Source organism: Lithobates pipiens, unplaced genomic scaffold, assembly GCF_037356315.1.
Source record: "Lithobates pipiens isolate NorthernLeopardFrog02 unplaced genomic scaffold, aLitPip1_a1.2 Scaffold_3, whole genome shotgun sequence".
NCBI classification, from domain to species: Eukaryota; Metazoa; Chordata; class Amphibia; order Anura; family Ranidae; genus Lithobates; species Lithobates pipiens.
Window position 1 is genome coordinate 99,805,444 of NW_027507790.1, and position 15,633 is coordinate 99,821,076.

The window sequence follows — 15,633 nt, forward strand, 5'->3', positions numbered from 1 at the left end:
TGTGTAGTGTGTCTCCAGTGTGTGTAGTGTGTCTCCTGTGTGTGTAATGTGTCTCCTGTGTGTAGTATGTCTCCTGTGTGTGTAGTGTGTCTCCAGTGTGTGTAGTGTGTCTCCTGTGTGTAGTGTGTCTCCTGTGTGTGTAGTGTGTCTCCAGTGTGTGTAGTGTATCTCCTGTGTGTAGTATGCCTCCAGTGTGTGTAGTGTGCCTCCAGTGTGTAGTATGCCTCCAGTGTGTGTAGTGTGCCTCCAGTGTGTAGTATGTCTCCAGTGTGTGTAGTGTGTCTCCAGTGTGTAGTATGTATCCTGTCACATGATCGGTCCGGTAATAGGATCCGTACAATGAGTTGGTGTGAGTGTAGTTGCTGGGAAGCGTCTGTAGGGTTCCCCTTTGCCTTCTCCTGTGTACAATCCATAGGAAGGAGCAGAAATAAAAGGCATCCCCCGGAGCTGAGCCAGTCCCTCTCAGGATCGGAGGAAATTAACAACCTGCTCCATCTAGGGGAATCCTGCCACTCTCTGACTCCTATCTCCAGCTGCAGAGCTCCAGGGGAATGGATCTGTGGACACTTTCATTCAGGATCCTGCTCTTGCCTTCCTCCACCTTGGTCTTGTGCTCTGATCTCTATCACTCTGGTGAGTACAGGAGGGGGACATGCTGACCACACTCCTGTCATTGGTGCAGGAGTTTTTTGGGGGGGAGAAGGGAGGGAGGCAGGCAGCAGCACTGTTGGGATTGGGGGATATGGGGGGATTATCATACATATAATCTGATGATCATGGCAGTGCTGGCTGCTCTACAGGTAATCCCAGACAAGGTGCTGAACTTGGATCTTGTCAGCTAGGACAGGGATTGGACAATGGCATGATGTGCCATGATGTGTGCCCTGCTTTGCTGCCACTGACATGGATGTTATATAAGGTTTAGTGCTGAAATCCGCTCAGGTAAACACATGTACTTGTTGACAGCTTGCATTTGCCCGCTTGTGATTCTGGCTCTGGATTTGTGGGACTACAAGTCATGGCATGACCACCCAGCCAGATACTTGGCGTGCTGGGATTTGTAGTTCTACAGCAGCTAATGGTGACCATACACACTTTGATAAATGATCGGTTTCTTTTGCGATCGATGAATAATTGATCTTATTGGACACTAGGAAATTGATTTTCGATAGCTGAGATACGATCGTCACTTGCGATCATCAATTATCGATCGCCTGTTTTCACTGTCATTTCATAATCCGATTGAGCAAAAATACAGTTATATTCAGGAACAGAGTATCTCAGTGCTGCCCCGATCGATGCAAAACGATTGATCGTTTTCTGCCCTGACCGATCGCCTCGACCTGATCTAAATCGATCGGTTGCGGCTTTTTGATTGTTTGCGGATTCATTGATTTTGATGGATTGATTCCCCCTGTATCGTAACTGTGCTGTCCGCCTTACGTTGTAAAGCGCTGCGCATATTGTTGGCGCTGTATGAATCCTGTATAGTAATAAGAATAATAATTGAGCAGATACAAAAATTGACGAGTGTATGGTCACCTTTAGGTTGCTGGTATGGTGGGTTCTAATGACGGCAGGCATTTAAAAGGGCGTGAAATCCAATTAATGTCGTGAAATAATTCTGCGATAAACCCAAAGTCTGTAGTTGTTATAAATGTGACGTTTGTCACGGGGTCACCCGAGGAGTGAAGTTCAAGGAGATATCTTGTCGTTTTTTTTTTTTTTTAATGAACCTTCACATGATCTATAGATGCAATCAGACATGTCTCCTGTTTTGTTAGCATGTGTAGATGATTGGTAAGTAGGAATAATGACCCACATTACAGAATGACAGGGGGATCACGCCACGAGCGTGGAGCAGATGAAAGCTGCACACAAGCAGCAGGCTTATATATTTAATGTCCATGCTATTGCTCGGTAATAGTAATGATGGTTTACCTGCTGCCACAGCGCTCATTTAATGCGTAATTCCCTGCGCAATGTATTCTCACGTCCCTAAGCGGGCTGGTGGTAGTATGGTGATGTATTCTGTCTCTGTACTTGAGATAAGTGATCCATTGTTTGTGTCAGATTGTTGGCACATTGTTTAGTCTTGGCATAATGTGAATTGGGGTCGTGATCACGTCAGATTTCCTCTACACGTGTGGACGAGATCCCCCTGCTGCTTACGTTTTACAGAGGGGAACTTATGTCAGAAAAAAAAAAAAAGAAAAATCAATGAAGCATTGGAACATCCTCATCAGACAGTTTCATTTTCAACAGGAAATTCTTTATAATATTAACTCCAGCATCAGACGTTTAATTTTGGGCTATCAGAATCAAGTATGTGTTGTCGTCCTTTGGTTACACCTTCTGATACCGTCCTTCTAAGTCTCAAGGGGATCTAGAGCTGAGAGTTGTCCTAATTACATGTTTGTCTGAGATGGAGTTTTTTGGTATTCGCTAGCTTCATTCATTCTGTGTCAGCTTGTGACGTATGACAGCTCTATAGTGGACAGTAGGGTGATGTATGACAGCTCTATAGTGGACAGTAGGGTGATGTATGACAGTTCTATAGTGGACAGTAGGGTGACGTATGACACCTCTATAGTGGACAGTAGGGTGACGTATGATACCTCTATAGTGGACAGTAGGGTGACATATGACAGCTCTATAGTGGACAGTAGGGTGAGGTATGACAGCTCTATAGTTGACAGTAGAGTGACGTATGACAGCTCTATAGTGCACAGTAGAGTGACGTATGACAGCTCTATAGTGCACAGTAGAGTGACGTATGACAGCTCTATAGTGCACAGTAGAGTGACGTATGACAGCTCTATAGTGGACAGTAGGGTGAGGTATGAGAGCTCTATAGTGGACAGTAGTGTGACGTATGCCAGCTCTATAATGGACAGTAGGGTGACGTATGACAACTCTAAAGTGGACAGTAGGCTGACATATGACAGCTCTATAGTGGACAGTAGGGGGACGTATGACATGTCTATAGTGGACAGTAGGGTTATGTATGACATGTCTATAGTAGACATTAGGGTGAGGTATAACAGCTCTATAGTGGACAGTAGGGTGACTTATGACAGCTCTATAGTGGACAGTAGGGTGAGGTATAACAGCTCTATAGTGGACAGTAGGGTGTTTTATGACAGCTCCATAGTGGACAGTAGGGTGACGTATGACAGTTCTATAGTGGACAGCAGGGTGATGTATGACAGCTTTATAGTGGACAGTAGGGTGACATATGACAGCTCTATAGTGAACAGTAGGGTGAGGTTTGGCAGCTCTATAGTGAACAGTAGGGTGAGGTATGACAGCTCTATACTGGACAGTAGGGTGATGTATGACAGCTCTATAGTGGACAATAGGATGATGTATGACAGCTCTATAGTGAACAGTAGGGTGAGGTATGACAGCTCTATAGTGAACAGTAGGGTGATGTATGACAGCTCTGTACTGGACAGTAGGGTGATGTATGACAGCTCTATAGTGGACAATAGGATGATGTATGACAGCTCTATAGTGGACAGTAGGATGATGTATGACAGATCTATAGTGGACAATAGGGTGATAGATGACAGCTCTATAGTGAACAGTAGGGTGAGGTATGACAGCTCTATAGTGGACAGTAGGGTGATGTATGACAGCTCTGTACTGGACAGTAGGGTGACGTATGACAGCTCTATAGTGGACAATAGGGTGATGTATGACAGCTCTATAGAGGACAGTAGGGTGAGGTAAGATAGCTCAGGTTTTTTGTCAAAGCTTGATTGAACAAGCTGAAATTAGAAGCCGGTTGGCTCCGATTTGACATGTCACATGCAATGGCACTGTCCGAATCGATGAGACGCTGACTTTGCGGCAGCGCACCAATTCCCAAAAGTAGTCTCTACACTAGTTTTGGCAACTTCGGGGGCAATTTTTAATAGACATCTGTGCCACAGATGTCTGTCAAATAGTCACCGAAGTTGGATTGAAATGCCGATTTCAAATCCGCCCTCGTGTGAACATGGGTTTAAGAACACTTTGAGGTTGATTTACTAAAACAGGAGTGTACAAAATGTGGTGCAGCTCTGCATGGTAGCCAATCAGCTTCTAATTTCAGCTTGTTCAATCAAGCTTTGACAAAAAACCTGGAAGCTGATTGGTTTCTATGCAGAGCTGCACCACATTTTGTACACTCCTGTTTTAGTAAATCAACCCCAAAGTGTTCTTAAACCCATGCTCACACTGAGGGCGGGTTTGAAATCGGCATTTCAGTCCAGCTTCGGTGACTATTAGAAATCGCCCCCTAAGTCGCCAAAACGAGTGCATAGACTATTTTTGGGAATTGGTGCGCTGTCGCAAAGTCGGCATCTCTCCGATTCGGACGGTGCCATTGTATGTCGCATGTCAAATCGGTCCAATGTGAACGTGGCTTCAAAGCGGAAGTAAACCCATCCATAAAACAGTTTCACTTCCGGCAACGTGCCGGAAATGTAACACTCCAATTGGTTGTGCTCTCAACCAAACTGTCAAACCATCCAATGGCTGATGTCATAACTGATCACATGTGCAGCATCATAACAGTTGTAGATTAAATAGAAGTAAAGATCGCAGCTTCCTTGGCTAAAAACGATAGGGTGGTTTACTTACACTTTAAGGATATGTTCACCTTCACCTTTTTAGGGTGGAACATGTAACATGTTCCCAATGATGCAGTCCTTGCCCGCTGCCCCCTCCCTGTGGCAACAGTATGGGGGGAAGTTCCTTGTACTAGCTGCCAGTTCCACACAGCGCTCTGTGTATGAATGAACTACAAGTCCCGACATCCTTAGCGGCTGTCAGTTTGTAGTTCTGAATGGACTACCAGAGCGCTATGGAGAGCTGTGGTATTTCATTGCGTCTTGCTGCCAGCGAGTATCAGCTTACCCATAGGGGATGTACAGGTAAGCAGATACACTGATAGCGTGCAGGAGACCTGCATGGCATCAGCGATCTCCTGGTCGCTGGTACAATGCTTTACAGGCTCCTACTACAAAAAATTATAAATGCACATTTTTATACCTGCAAAAAAATTTGCATTTAGTATTTGTACAAAGGTGAGCTTATCCTTTAACTCAAAAAAGTACCCATTAATCTTTTGTATTCTATTCTATTCTATTCTATTGTTCTCAGCTTCCTCTATTTTTTGGCTTCTGTGATCTGACTTCCCGTTAGAAGGTGGCTACGCTCATTCTCCATTGTCTCATTGTATGTAGGAATGTAGCCACCCTCTCTTGCTCACTCCTGAAATGGACTAGGCCTAGGGACTATGTGCAAGGACTATCGGATGTGTAGTATGCATAGAGCAGAGCACAATACCACGCAACTAACATGCACTGCCCGCTCCAAACAAATAGGTTTGTGAAGGGAGAATATGAAGGAGAGGTTCAGGAAAGGCATTACAAAGAGGAATAAAAACTCAGTGAGAAATAAGTTTATAAAAAATAGATTAGAGGGCCATTAAGCAGTGGATGTGTGTGGATTATTTTTGGAGAATAAGTGTCACTCTAAATGGAACCCATACTCATCAAAAGAGCCCTTTGACATGAAACACATCACTAATTAGATAAAATGATATGTTCCCATGTGTAATTTTACAAAGTAATTGTATATTTGATAGGAATGTCATGAATGTGAATAATTATCTTGCCTATCTAAGATAATTGACTGTCAAGAGCACCAGCCTCTATGTGGCCTTCTGCTACGGGAGCCGAAATTTAAACTGAAAGTATTAAAATAGTTCATTTCCATATTTTGTGTACTCAGCAGAAGTGTCACATATTAGAACCTTAGAAATTGTTTCTTTACTCAGTGTGGATATGTCTTTGGCCATGATCTTGGCCTTACGTGTCAGTTTAGTACAGGGGTCTCCAAACTACAGCCCTCCAGCTGTTGCGGAACTACACATCCCATGAGGCATTGCAAAACTCTGACATTCACAGACATGACTAGGCATGATGGGAATTGTAGTTCCTGAACAACCGGAGGGCCATAGTTTGGAGACCCCTGGTCTAGTACAATTACATTCTAGTGCAATCTGTTGTCTTTTTGTGGATTAGGTAGAAATAGGCACAATATATGCGTTGATGAACCCAGGGCAAATTTTTTTTTATTTGTTCTTTCATTCTATAACTTTGGTCAACTGTGTGAATGGATCTCTGCGTCAACCAAAACGACACACATTGAGAAGTTCAGTAATATCATATTACTATGCCAGGAGTTACGCTCAGCAGCTCAGCCACTTTGACTGCCATGTAAATGGCAGAAAGAAATATTGCTTTGTTTACATGTACACACATACATTGTTTATTTCAGATCACAAGATTCACATTCATACTGTTATGCCCTGTACACACGGTCAGACTTTCTGTCGAAAAATGTGCAAACGGATCGCGTTGCCGGAAAATCCGATCATGCGTGGACTCCATCTGACTTTTTCCGTCGGAATTTCCAACACATAACGTTTCAGAGCAGGATCTAAAATTTTCCGACAACAAAATCCGATCGTTTAAATTCTGATCGTGTATAGACAATTCAGACAGACAAAGTGCCACACATGCTCGGAATAAATTACGAGACGCAAGCTATTGGCTACTGGCCCGTTTATAGTCCTGTCATATGTGTTGGACGTCACCGCGTTCAGAATGATTGGATTTTCCGACAACTTTGTGCGTGTATGCAGGACAAGTTTGGGCCAAAATCCGTCGGAAAAAATCCAACGGATTTTGTCGCCGGAAAGTCCGACCGTGTGTACAGGGCATTAAGTATCTTTAGTTGCAGTATTAAAATTAATTAAATTAAATTAAAATTACTGTATTGAATATATATATATGATTTCATCAATACTAGTTTCATAGGCGTTTAGCAAACTGAAGCTATTGCTAAGGGAAAGGCGGCTCACACCTTAGAATAAAGTGAGAGCACCACGTTGTTTCCTTTTATAAAGTATAAAACCTAAATGTGTAAAATTGTTATTAGACATAAATGTTACAAATGATGCATACAAAGTATCATGGAGTCAGCAGCCAGCTTTCATTTTTCAGATGCTCCATTTTCAGATAGTTAAAGATTAGAGAAAGACCCTTTTGTAAAGTGTTGATAAAGGAAAACCACCAGTGTAATTACCATGTAACCTTATTGGTCTGCGATGACAGCGCCATAAACCACCACTGATCTCTATGATGACCTTATATCGCAGAGAACATTAATTTGGGAACAGAAAGCGCACAAATATAGGTCAATATCCATTTATATGATTTGTGTGTTTCCAGGCACATTAATGCATAGTAGATTTGCAATTGCTGCAGACAGCGATTGATTGCGGCTCCCAGGTTGGTTGCTGTTTGTGAAGAGAGCTGTGTGATAACCAGACCTGTATTAGCCTGTACCAGTAAAGAGGTCCTCGTCTTCAGGCCTCTCTGGGGTGTACATAATAATTGTCAAGAATAGTCTCTAGATATAAAACTGTTGAATTGATTTTTATTTGGTTTATTTTCGCACATGATTTGCATTCGTTTGTCCCAGCCTTACTTGTTATAACATGACGGGAGGAATGGATAGTGTTGTATATAACGCATGGATCCAAACATATACTTCTATTAACCACTTGCTTACTGGGCACTTAAACCCCCCTCCTGCCCAGACCAATTTTCAGCTTTCAGCGCTGATGCACTTTGAATGACAATTGCGCGGTCATACAACACTGTACCCAAATGAAATTTTTATCATTTTTTTCCCACAAATAGAGCTTTCTTTTGGTGGTATTTAATTACAGTTGGGAGTTTTATTTTTTGCTAAACAAACAAAAAATGCAAAAAAAAAAAAAAAAAAAAATCATGTTTAATAGTTTGTTATAAAATTTTGCAAAAAGGTCATTTTTCTCCTTCATTGAAATGCGCTGATGAGGCGGCACTGGTGGGCACTGATGGGCGGCACTGGTGGGCACTGATAGGCACAGTTAAGGCAACACTAATAGGCACAGATAAGGTGGCATCGATAGGCACAGATAAGGCAGTACTGATGGGCACAGATAAGGTGGCACTGATGGGCACTGATAGGTGGCACGGATGGGTGGCACTAAGGGGCACTGATAGGTACCACTGATAGATGGGACTGATGGGCACTGATAGGTGGCTCTGATAGGTGGCACTGCTGGGCACCGATTGGCGGCACTGATGAGCACTGATGGGCACTGGTAGATGACACTGATGGGCACGGATATGTGGCACTGAGGTGCAGTAATGTTGTTGAGGCAGATTGTGGGCACTGATAGGTGGCACTGTGGGCACTGATTATGGCACTGTGGGCACTGATGTATGGCACTGCTGGGTGGCATTATGGGCACTGATGGGTGGCACTGCTGGGTGGCACTTTTCTTAATTCTCTGGGGGTTACTGGCAGGGGGCAGGTGGGCACTGATACACTGGCCGTGATTGGGACTGATGTCCCGATCACGGCCGCCGGTGATAGGCTTTTTTTTTCTCTCCTCGCGCTGTCAGCGCAAGGAGGAAAAATAGCCGATTACCGGCTCTGTTTTGTCACATGATCAGCTGTCATTGGCTGATCACGTGGTAAGGGGTCGGAATCAACCCCTTGCTCAGATCGGTGATCAGGCGAGTCTCATTGACTCGCCGATCACAGGGCGCGCAGGCCGCTCGGTGTACGGGACGACGTCAATAGATGTAGTCCCGGCAAAGGAGGTCCACGCTGTAGCCGTCATTCGGCTATAGCGCGGATCTCAAGAGGTTAATAAAAGGACATTTTGGGTGAGGCCCATTGACAGGCCTTTGTTCACTTCTTTCAAGTCTATAGGATTGCAAAATCTGCTTAAAGCAGTAATAAACTCTACCAATTAGTTTTTTTTAATTGTCCCCCTGAAGGTTTATGTCCTAAAGTGGGGTATGCTTTGAAAAACCAGCACACAACAACAGACTTTTTAAATGGAGCCTTCCACTCCCTGGCACTTCCGTCCTCACCTGGATTTACCACCTTAATGACCAGGCCATTTTTTGTGATATGGCACTGCGTCGCTTTAACTGACAATTGCACCGTCGTGCGATGCTGTACCCAAACAAAATTGATGTCTCCCCCCCCCCCCCCCACAAATAGAGCTTTCTTTTGGTGGTATTTGATCACCTCTGTGGTTTTTATTTTTTGAGCTGTAAACAAACAGAGACAAATGTGAAACTTTTTGCTATAATTCATATCCAAAAAAATATATAAGAAAACTAATTTCTTCATCAGTTTAGGCCGATATATATTCTTCTACATATTTTTGGTAAAAAAAAGAATTGCAATAGGCGTATATTGATTGATTTACACAAAACGTATCACTTCTACAAACTATGGGATAGATTTAGGGTCTTTTATTTATTTTTTTATTGTTTTTACTAGCAATGGCTACAATCTGCGATTTTTAGTGGGACTGCGACATTGCGACGGACAAATCCCACCCCAAATTACACTTTTTTGGGACCAGTGACATTATTACATTGATCAGTGCTATAAAAATGCAGTGATCTATGTAAAAATTACACTGGTAGGGAACGGGTTAACAGTAGGGAGCAATCAAGCGGTTAACTGTGCTCCCTGGGTGTATTCTAACTGTTGGGGGGATGGGCTGCCAGGGACATGACAGAGATCACTGTTCCTCATCTCTGGGAACAGTAGATCTCTGTCATGTCATCTGACAGCATGGGGATCCACCTTGTTTACAAAGGCAGATCCCCACTCTGCTTCTGTAGTAGGCGATCGCGGGTCACTGGTGGACATCGAGTCCGCCCCACCTGTGGGCACACTCCCTCCTGCGCGAGCCGCCATCCAGCTATGCCAATTTGCGCAAGAGAGCCGACCTGCCATAATATAACGAAAGAGGCTGGCATGAGATTAAAGCATATCAAATGCAGGTAAGTAGGCGGTCAACTGCAGATCAAAGGCACCTGTCAATTAATCCTAAATGATCTCAGAATCATTTTTAATTCCATAGACACAAGCTCAAAACTTGTCGAAAAGTTCTAACTGTAACTTGTAGGCCTCATGCACACAGGACGTTTTTTTTTAACTCTCCTAGAAGCCAGCCGTGTTTTTGCAGAAAAAATGCCTGACGCTTGTAAGGCTTCATGTACCCGGGACATTGTTTAACCTCTCCTAAACTATTTAACTTGACAGCTAGAATCCGATGTTTAAAAATGTCCATTTAGCTTCATTTACATGACTCGTTTAGCAGCGTTTTGCCACATTTGCGTTTAGGAGCATTTAAAAAAAAAAATGAAATACTGCCATACATGAGTTATTGCGTTTAGCAGCGTTTACAAGCTGCATTTGCCGTTTCAAATGCCTCTGAACATCCATCCTGAATGCATTTTTTTGCTTTCCAAAAAATGCTTCTTAACTCAACTGTCTAGAAACAACTATAAACTACCCTGTATACATGTATTGATAAGATAACATTGAGGAGAGTTCAGGGGCAGCTGAAAAAAATGCCCAACTGCTCCTAAACCTCTGTTTACCAGCAGCAGTGTACTGTATTGTACTGTAATGAGGCCTAAGGCCTCATGCACACGAGACGCAGTTAAACGCGTGTTCAGATGCAGTTGGACACTTTTTTCAACTGCCCCTGAACTCATTCAATGTTATCCTATGTGTCCATGCACACAGTCTAGTTTTTTGCCGTTTTTATGCAGTTGCGTTTAACCTCGTTTTTCCAGAAGCAAAAAAATGGGTTCAGACGCAAAAATTTCCACGTTTCAGATGCAAAACGCGGCCAAACGCGGCTAAACGCGGCACCCGCGTTTAGCCGCGTTCGCGTTTATATGCGTTTTTAAAGGAACCCAATTTTTTGGACCTGAAAACTCAGAAATATGATCGGAGAATGACATTTTATGACCCGACTTTGGGGGCCCATATCTTGGGGTCACTTACCTATCACCAAGTCACCCCAAGATAGGGGGCCCCAAAGTCGGGTCACAAAATGTCATGCACTTTTCTGTATCAGAGAATGACATTTTGCGACCCGAGTTTGGGGGCCCATATCTTGGGGCCAATTATTGCCAGGAACACCAAATTTGGTATGCAGACATTGTGGATCTAGCACTACAACATATCCAAATTTGAGGATCCTATCACTAAGTAACCCCCGAGATAGGGGGCCCCAAATTCGGGTCGCAAAATGTCATGCACTTTTCTGCATCAGAGATACATGGCCTCAAAGTCAACTGTGACCATCTGCGGCAATGTAATTTGGTCATAAGGGTTGGATGTTATGGTAAGTGGTTATCCGTTAGGGTTATTGTTTAGGATTAAGGGTTGGATTAGGGTTAGGGTTGTTTAGGGTTAGGGTTAGTGTAAGGGATAGTGTTAGCTGTTAGTGTTAGGGGTTAGGATTAGTGGTTAGTGTTAGGGTTAGGATGAATGGTTAGGGTTAGGATTCTGGATATTTTAATAAGGCATTAAAAAATATTATACTACCATATACAGAAGCAAAGAATTAAAATATATTAATCAGTACATATTTCACGATAAAAATATATTAAAAAATTGGTCAAGTAAATTTAAAACAATTATAAAAAATCTAATTAACATAGATTTGCTTTTAAATAAAACAATTTGAAACTGGAAAAAATGAATAAAAGCATATATTAAGATTAAAAAATAAATAATTAACTATTTTAATATTGTTTTATATTAGAAATAATGAAAACATGTTAAAAATTGCCACAAGAAAAATTTAGATATTTAAAAAAATTGGATAATTTGCTATAAATAGACATTATTTAAAAAAAAATAAAGGACAGATATGGGATGGGATCCATTTCAAAATATATACCACAGAAAGAGAGGCAAATGCAAGTGTACAACTGCTCTCTATGCTGCTGCTGCTCACTCTGAGCAAAATAGCAGAAATAGTTAAAAAAACATGCTTGGGGAGGGTCTACATGATGTTATCTTTATAAACGCTTATAAACGCAAACGCAGCTGAACGTGCCTAAACGCGTCTAAACGCAGCATGCAAACGCAGCAAAATGCGTGTTTAGAAACGTGCGTTTTGCCGCGTTTCAGCTTTTTTTGAGCAGAGTTTTCACCTGCGTCTCGTGTGCATGAGGCCTAAATGTCCAAAGCTTTTACAAGCTTTTAGGAGCTTTTACAGAAGTCAAGCTCTTGGGTGTTAATTCATTTCTGGTAATAATAATAATTTATTCTGGTCATGAAAATGAATTAATGCTCAAGCACTAGCTTGTAGGTGCGTTTAGCAGCTTTTAGCAGCTTCTAGGAGCTTTTAGTAGCATCAAGGATTTTTTTCTGCCCAAACTCTGCTGCTCCTTGAAGCACTGACAGAGGGGTTTTTCTACCTATAAAAGCTCCTGCCACTAAATTCTGCTAAAAGCCTATTTGTACATGGACACATAGGCTAACATGGAGGGGCATTTAGAGGCAGGAAAACAAACAAACACCAGATGCCCCTAGAAGCAGCTGTAAAAAAACGTCCAGTGTGCATTAGGCCATAGCATTTTTATTTCAAATAATCAAATCACAGTGTCACGTGAATACTGGAAAAGTTATCTTACTAAATACATAATAAATGTAGCTTATTTTGTAACTGAGCTCATCCCTCTAGGTTGTTGTAAATATAAACTTTAACCACTTTCAGACTGGACCATTTTGCTGGCTTAAGACCAGACCACTTTTTGCGATTCGGCACTGCGCCGTTTTAACTGACAATTGCGCGGCCGTGCGATGTGGCTCCCAAATAAAATCGACGTCCTTTTTTCCCTACAAATAGAGCTTTCTTTTGGTGGTATTTGATCACCCCTGCGTTTTTTATTTTTTGCGCTATAAACAAAAAAAGAGCGCAAATTTTGAAAAAAACGCATTATTTTTTACTTTTTTGCTATAATAAATATCCCCCAAAAATATATAAAAAAACATTTTTTTCCTCAGTTTAGGCCGATACGTATTCTTCTACATATGTTTGGTAAAAAAAAAAGCAATAAGCGATTATTGATTGGTTTGTGCAAAAATGTATAGCGTTTACAAAATAGGGGATAGTTTTATGGCATTTTTATTAATCATTTTTTTTTACTAGTAATGGCGGCAATCAGCGATTTTTATTGTGACTGCGACATTATGGTGGACACATCGGAAATTTTTGACACATTTTTGGGACCATTGTCATTTATACAACAATCAGTGCTATACAAATGCACTGATTCCTGTGTAAATGACACTGGCAGTGAAGGGGTTAACCAGGGGGGTGGCAGTGTAGGGGTTAAGTGTGTCCTAGGAGCGTGTTACTAACTGTGGGGGGCATGGCTGTGTGTTAGTGAACACTGATCTCTGCTCCAATCACAGGGAACAGAGATTAGTGTCACTTGTTGCTAGGCAGAACGGGGAGATGCTGTTTACTTCCGCATCTCCCCATTCAGCCTCCCCGTGAGACGATCACGACCGGACTCATGGGGGTCCTGATCGGCATGTGCACGCCCCGCCGGCGGGGCGCACACGATGGCATGGCGGCAATTTCAAATGGACGTACCTGTACACCAGTTTGCCTGCCTGTGCCATTCTGCTGACGCCCATCGTCAGGAACGGGTTAATTAGGGTCAAATGCTGTATGTAATTTGTTTATTATATTGAACTGTTCCACATTTCAGTAGCACTAAAGATAGCCTTCAAAAATAAATTCAGTGTTAAGCTGACATGGCTCTTTGTAGATATCACCATGCAATGAGGTTTCTTCTTGCAAACCAATAGCTTTTTTCTGGGTTCCCAGGTTATCGGTACTGAGATTATTAGCCTTTTAGAGTCCCAAATATACGGAATGCCTTTAACCCAAGATAATAAATGATTTGCCATGTTGAACTTCCAGTGACTAGTATGAGAGAGTGAGAGCAATAACACCAAATTTAACACACCTGCTCCCCATTCACACCTGAGACCTTGTAACACTAACGAGTCACATGATATCGGGGAGGGAAATGGCTAATTGGACCCCATTTAGACGATTTTCACTTACGGGTGTACTCATTTTTGTTGCCAGCGGTTTAGACAATAATGGCTGTGTGTTGAGTTATTTTGAGGGGACAGCAAATTTACACTTATGCCCTTTCTTTACACACGGTCAGAAATTCAGATGGAAAAGGTTCGATCAGAATATGTTGTCAGAAAATCCGAATGTGTGTGGGCTCTATCAGACCTTTTCCGCCAGAAATTCCGATGGAAAAAATTTGAGAGCTGGATCTTTTGAAATTCAAAAAAATCAGATCGGACTTTTTCTGATCGTTTGTAAAGAATTCCGACGGACAAAGTGCCACGCATGCTCAGATTAAATTACGAGACCAGAGCTATTGGCTACTAGCCTCTACGTAATCCCGGCGTATGCAATGAATATCACCTCGTTCCGAACGATTGGATTTTCCGACAACTTTGTCCAACCGTGTGTATGCAACACACGTTTCGTCCAAAATCCGTCCGAAAAAATCAGACGGATTTTGTGGTCGGAATGTCCGACCGCGTGTACAGGACATTATACAAGCTTTACACTCAGTACTTTACATTGTAGCAAAGTGTAATTTCTTCAGTGTGAAAAGATATAATAAATAATGAAAAGATATAATAAAATATTTACAAAAATGTGAGGGGTGTACTCACTTTTGTGAGCTACTGTATATACAAATGTTTTTCCTTGCATTTCTATTGTAAACTGAATGGGTTGTTTTACCAGGTAAGGGTTCACATATACTATAATGAACCTGAAGTATGTGATCAACACTAATGTAACGACAGTTCTCCATGCAAATATGTCAAAATGTTAATGTAAAATGCCAATGGAAGAGCATGTACAAAATGACAACAGTTGTTGCATATGCAGTAAATATACACAAAGTTAATTAATCGTAGGTGATAGATACCTGTAGATTATTTTATAAGTCGGTATACAGTCAACACAATCTATTTTTTAGCAAGCAAATTTCAAGCAACGAAGGCAGGCAAAACGTGATTTTTTTTTTTCCTTCAACCAGCAGGTTGAAAAAAAAGAAATGAGCAGATTTCCCCATCCACACATTCAATATGGATGGGGGATTCACTTCCGCTAAGCTCTTGTATTCTGCTAACGGGGAGCTTTCCCCACCAGCAGAATACAATAATCAGTTTTGCCTGCTATAGCCGGTGGCACTGATCATTCCGGGAAAAACCCAACAGACTGATTGTACACAAGTCAATTAATAGATCAACGTGTGTGCAACCAGCTAGCGCATACTGTACATGCATTAATGTTATGTTAGGTCCTGCTGAACCAGCCAAATTTCGATCCATGCTTTAGTTAGTTTTACTCCCTTTGACAACAAGAGAAAAGGTTCCATATATCTGCCCATGACAGACTCTACTTCAAAACAGCAATACTTATTGAAGGCAAAATATGGACCCCGCTAACTAATGTTGGCAATAGGTACACAGATGTGTCATCAATTTGAATGAGAATTGGAAGACGTGTCTGTGCTTGTTGCAGACATTGCACATCTATTGAACAGCAAAATAGAATTATATTGTTTATAACCCGTATGCCCTGTACACACGGTCGGACATTCCGACCACAAAATCCGTCAGATTTTTTCCGAC

At 42.0% G+C, this 15,633-nt stretch overlaps 1 protein-coding gene across 1 annotated transcript in view; it reads left to right on the forward strand.

Annotated features, from left to right (window-relative positions):
* Window positions 1-385: 385 nt before the first annotated feature.
* The window catches only part of KREMEN1 (kringle containing transmembrane protein 1), a 234,155-nt gene continuing 218,907 nt past the window's right edge, over window positions 386-15,633 (forward strand). Inside the window, exon 1 of the mRNA XM_077462082.1 lies at window positions 386-633. Coding sequence (XP_077318208.1) covers window positions 552-633 — 82 coding nt within the window. The 5' untranslated portion in view covers window positions 386-551. The remainder of the gene's footprint in view (window positions 634-15,633) is intronic.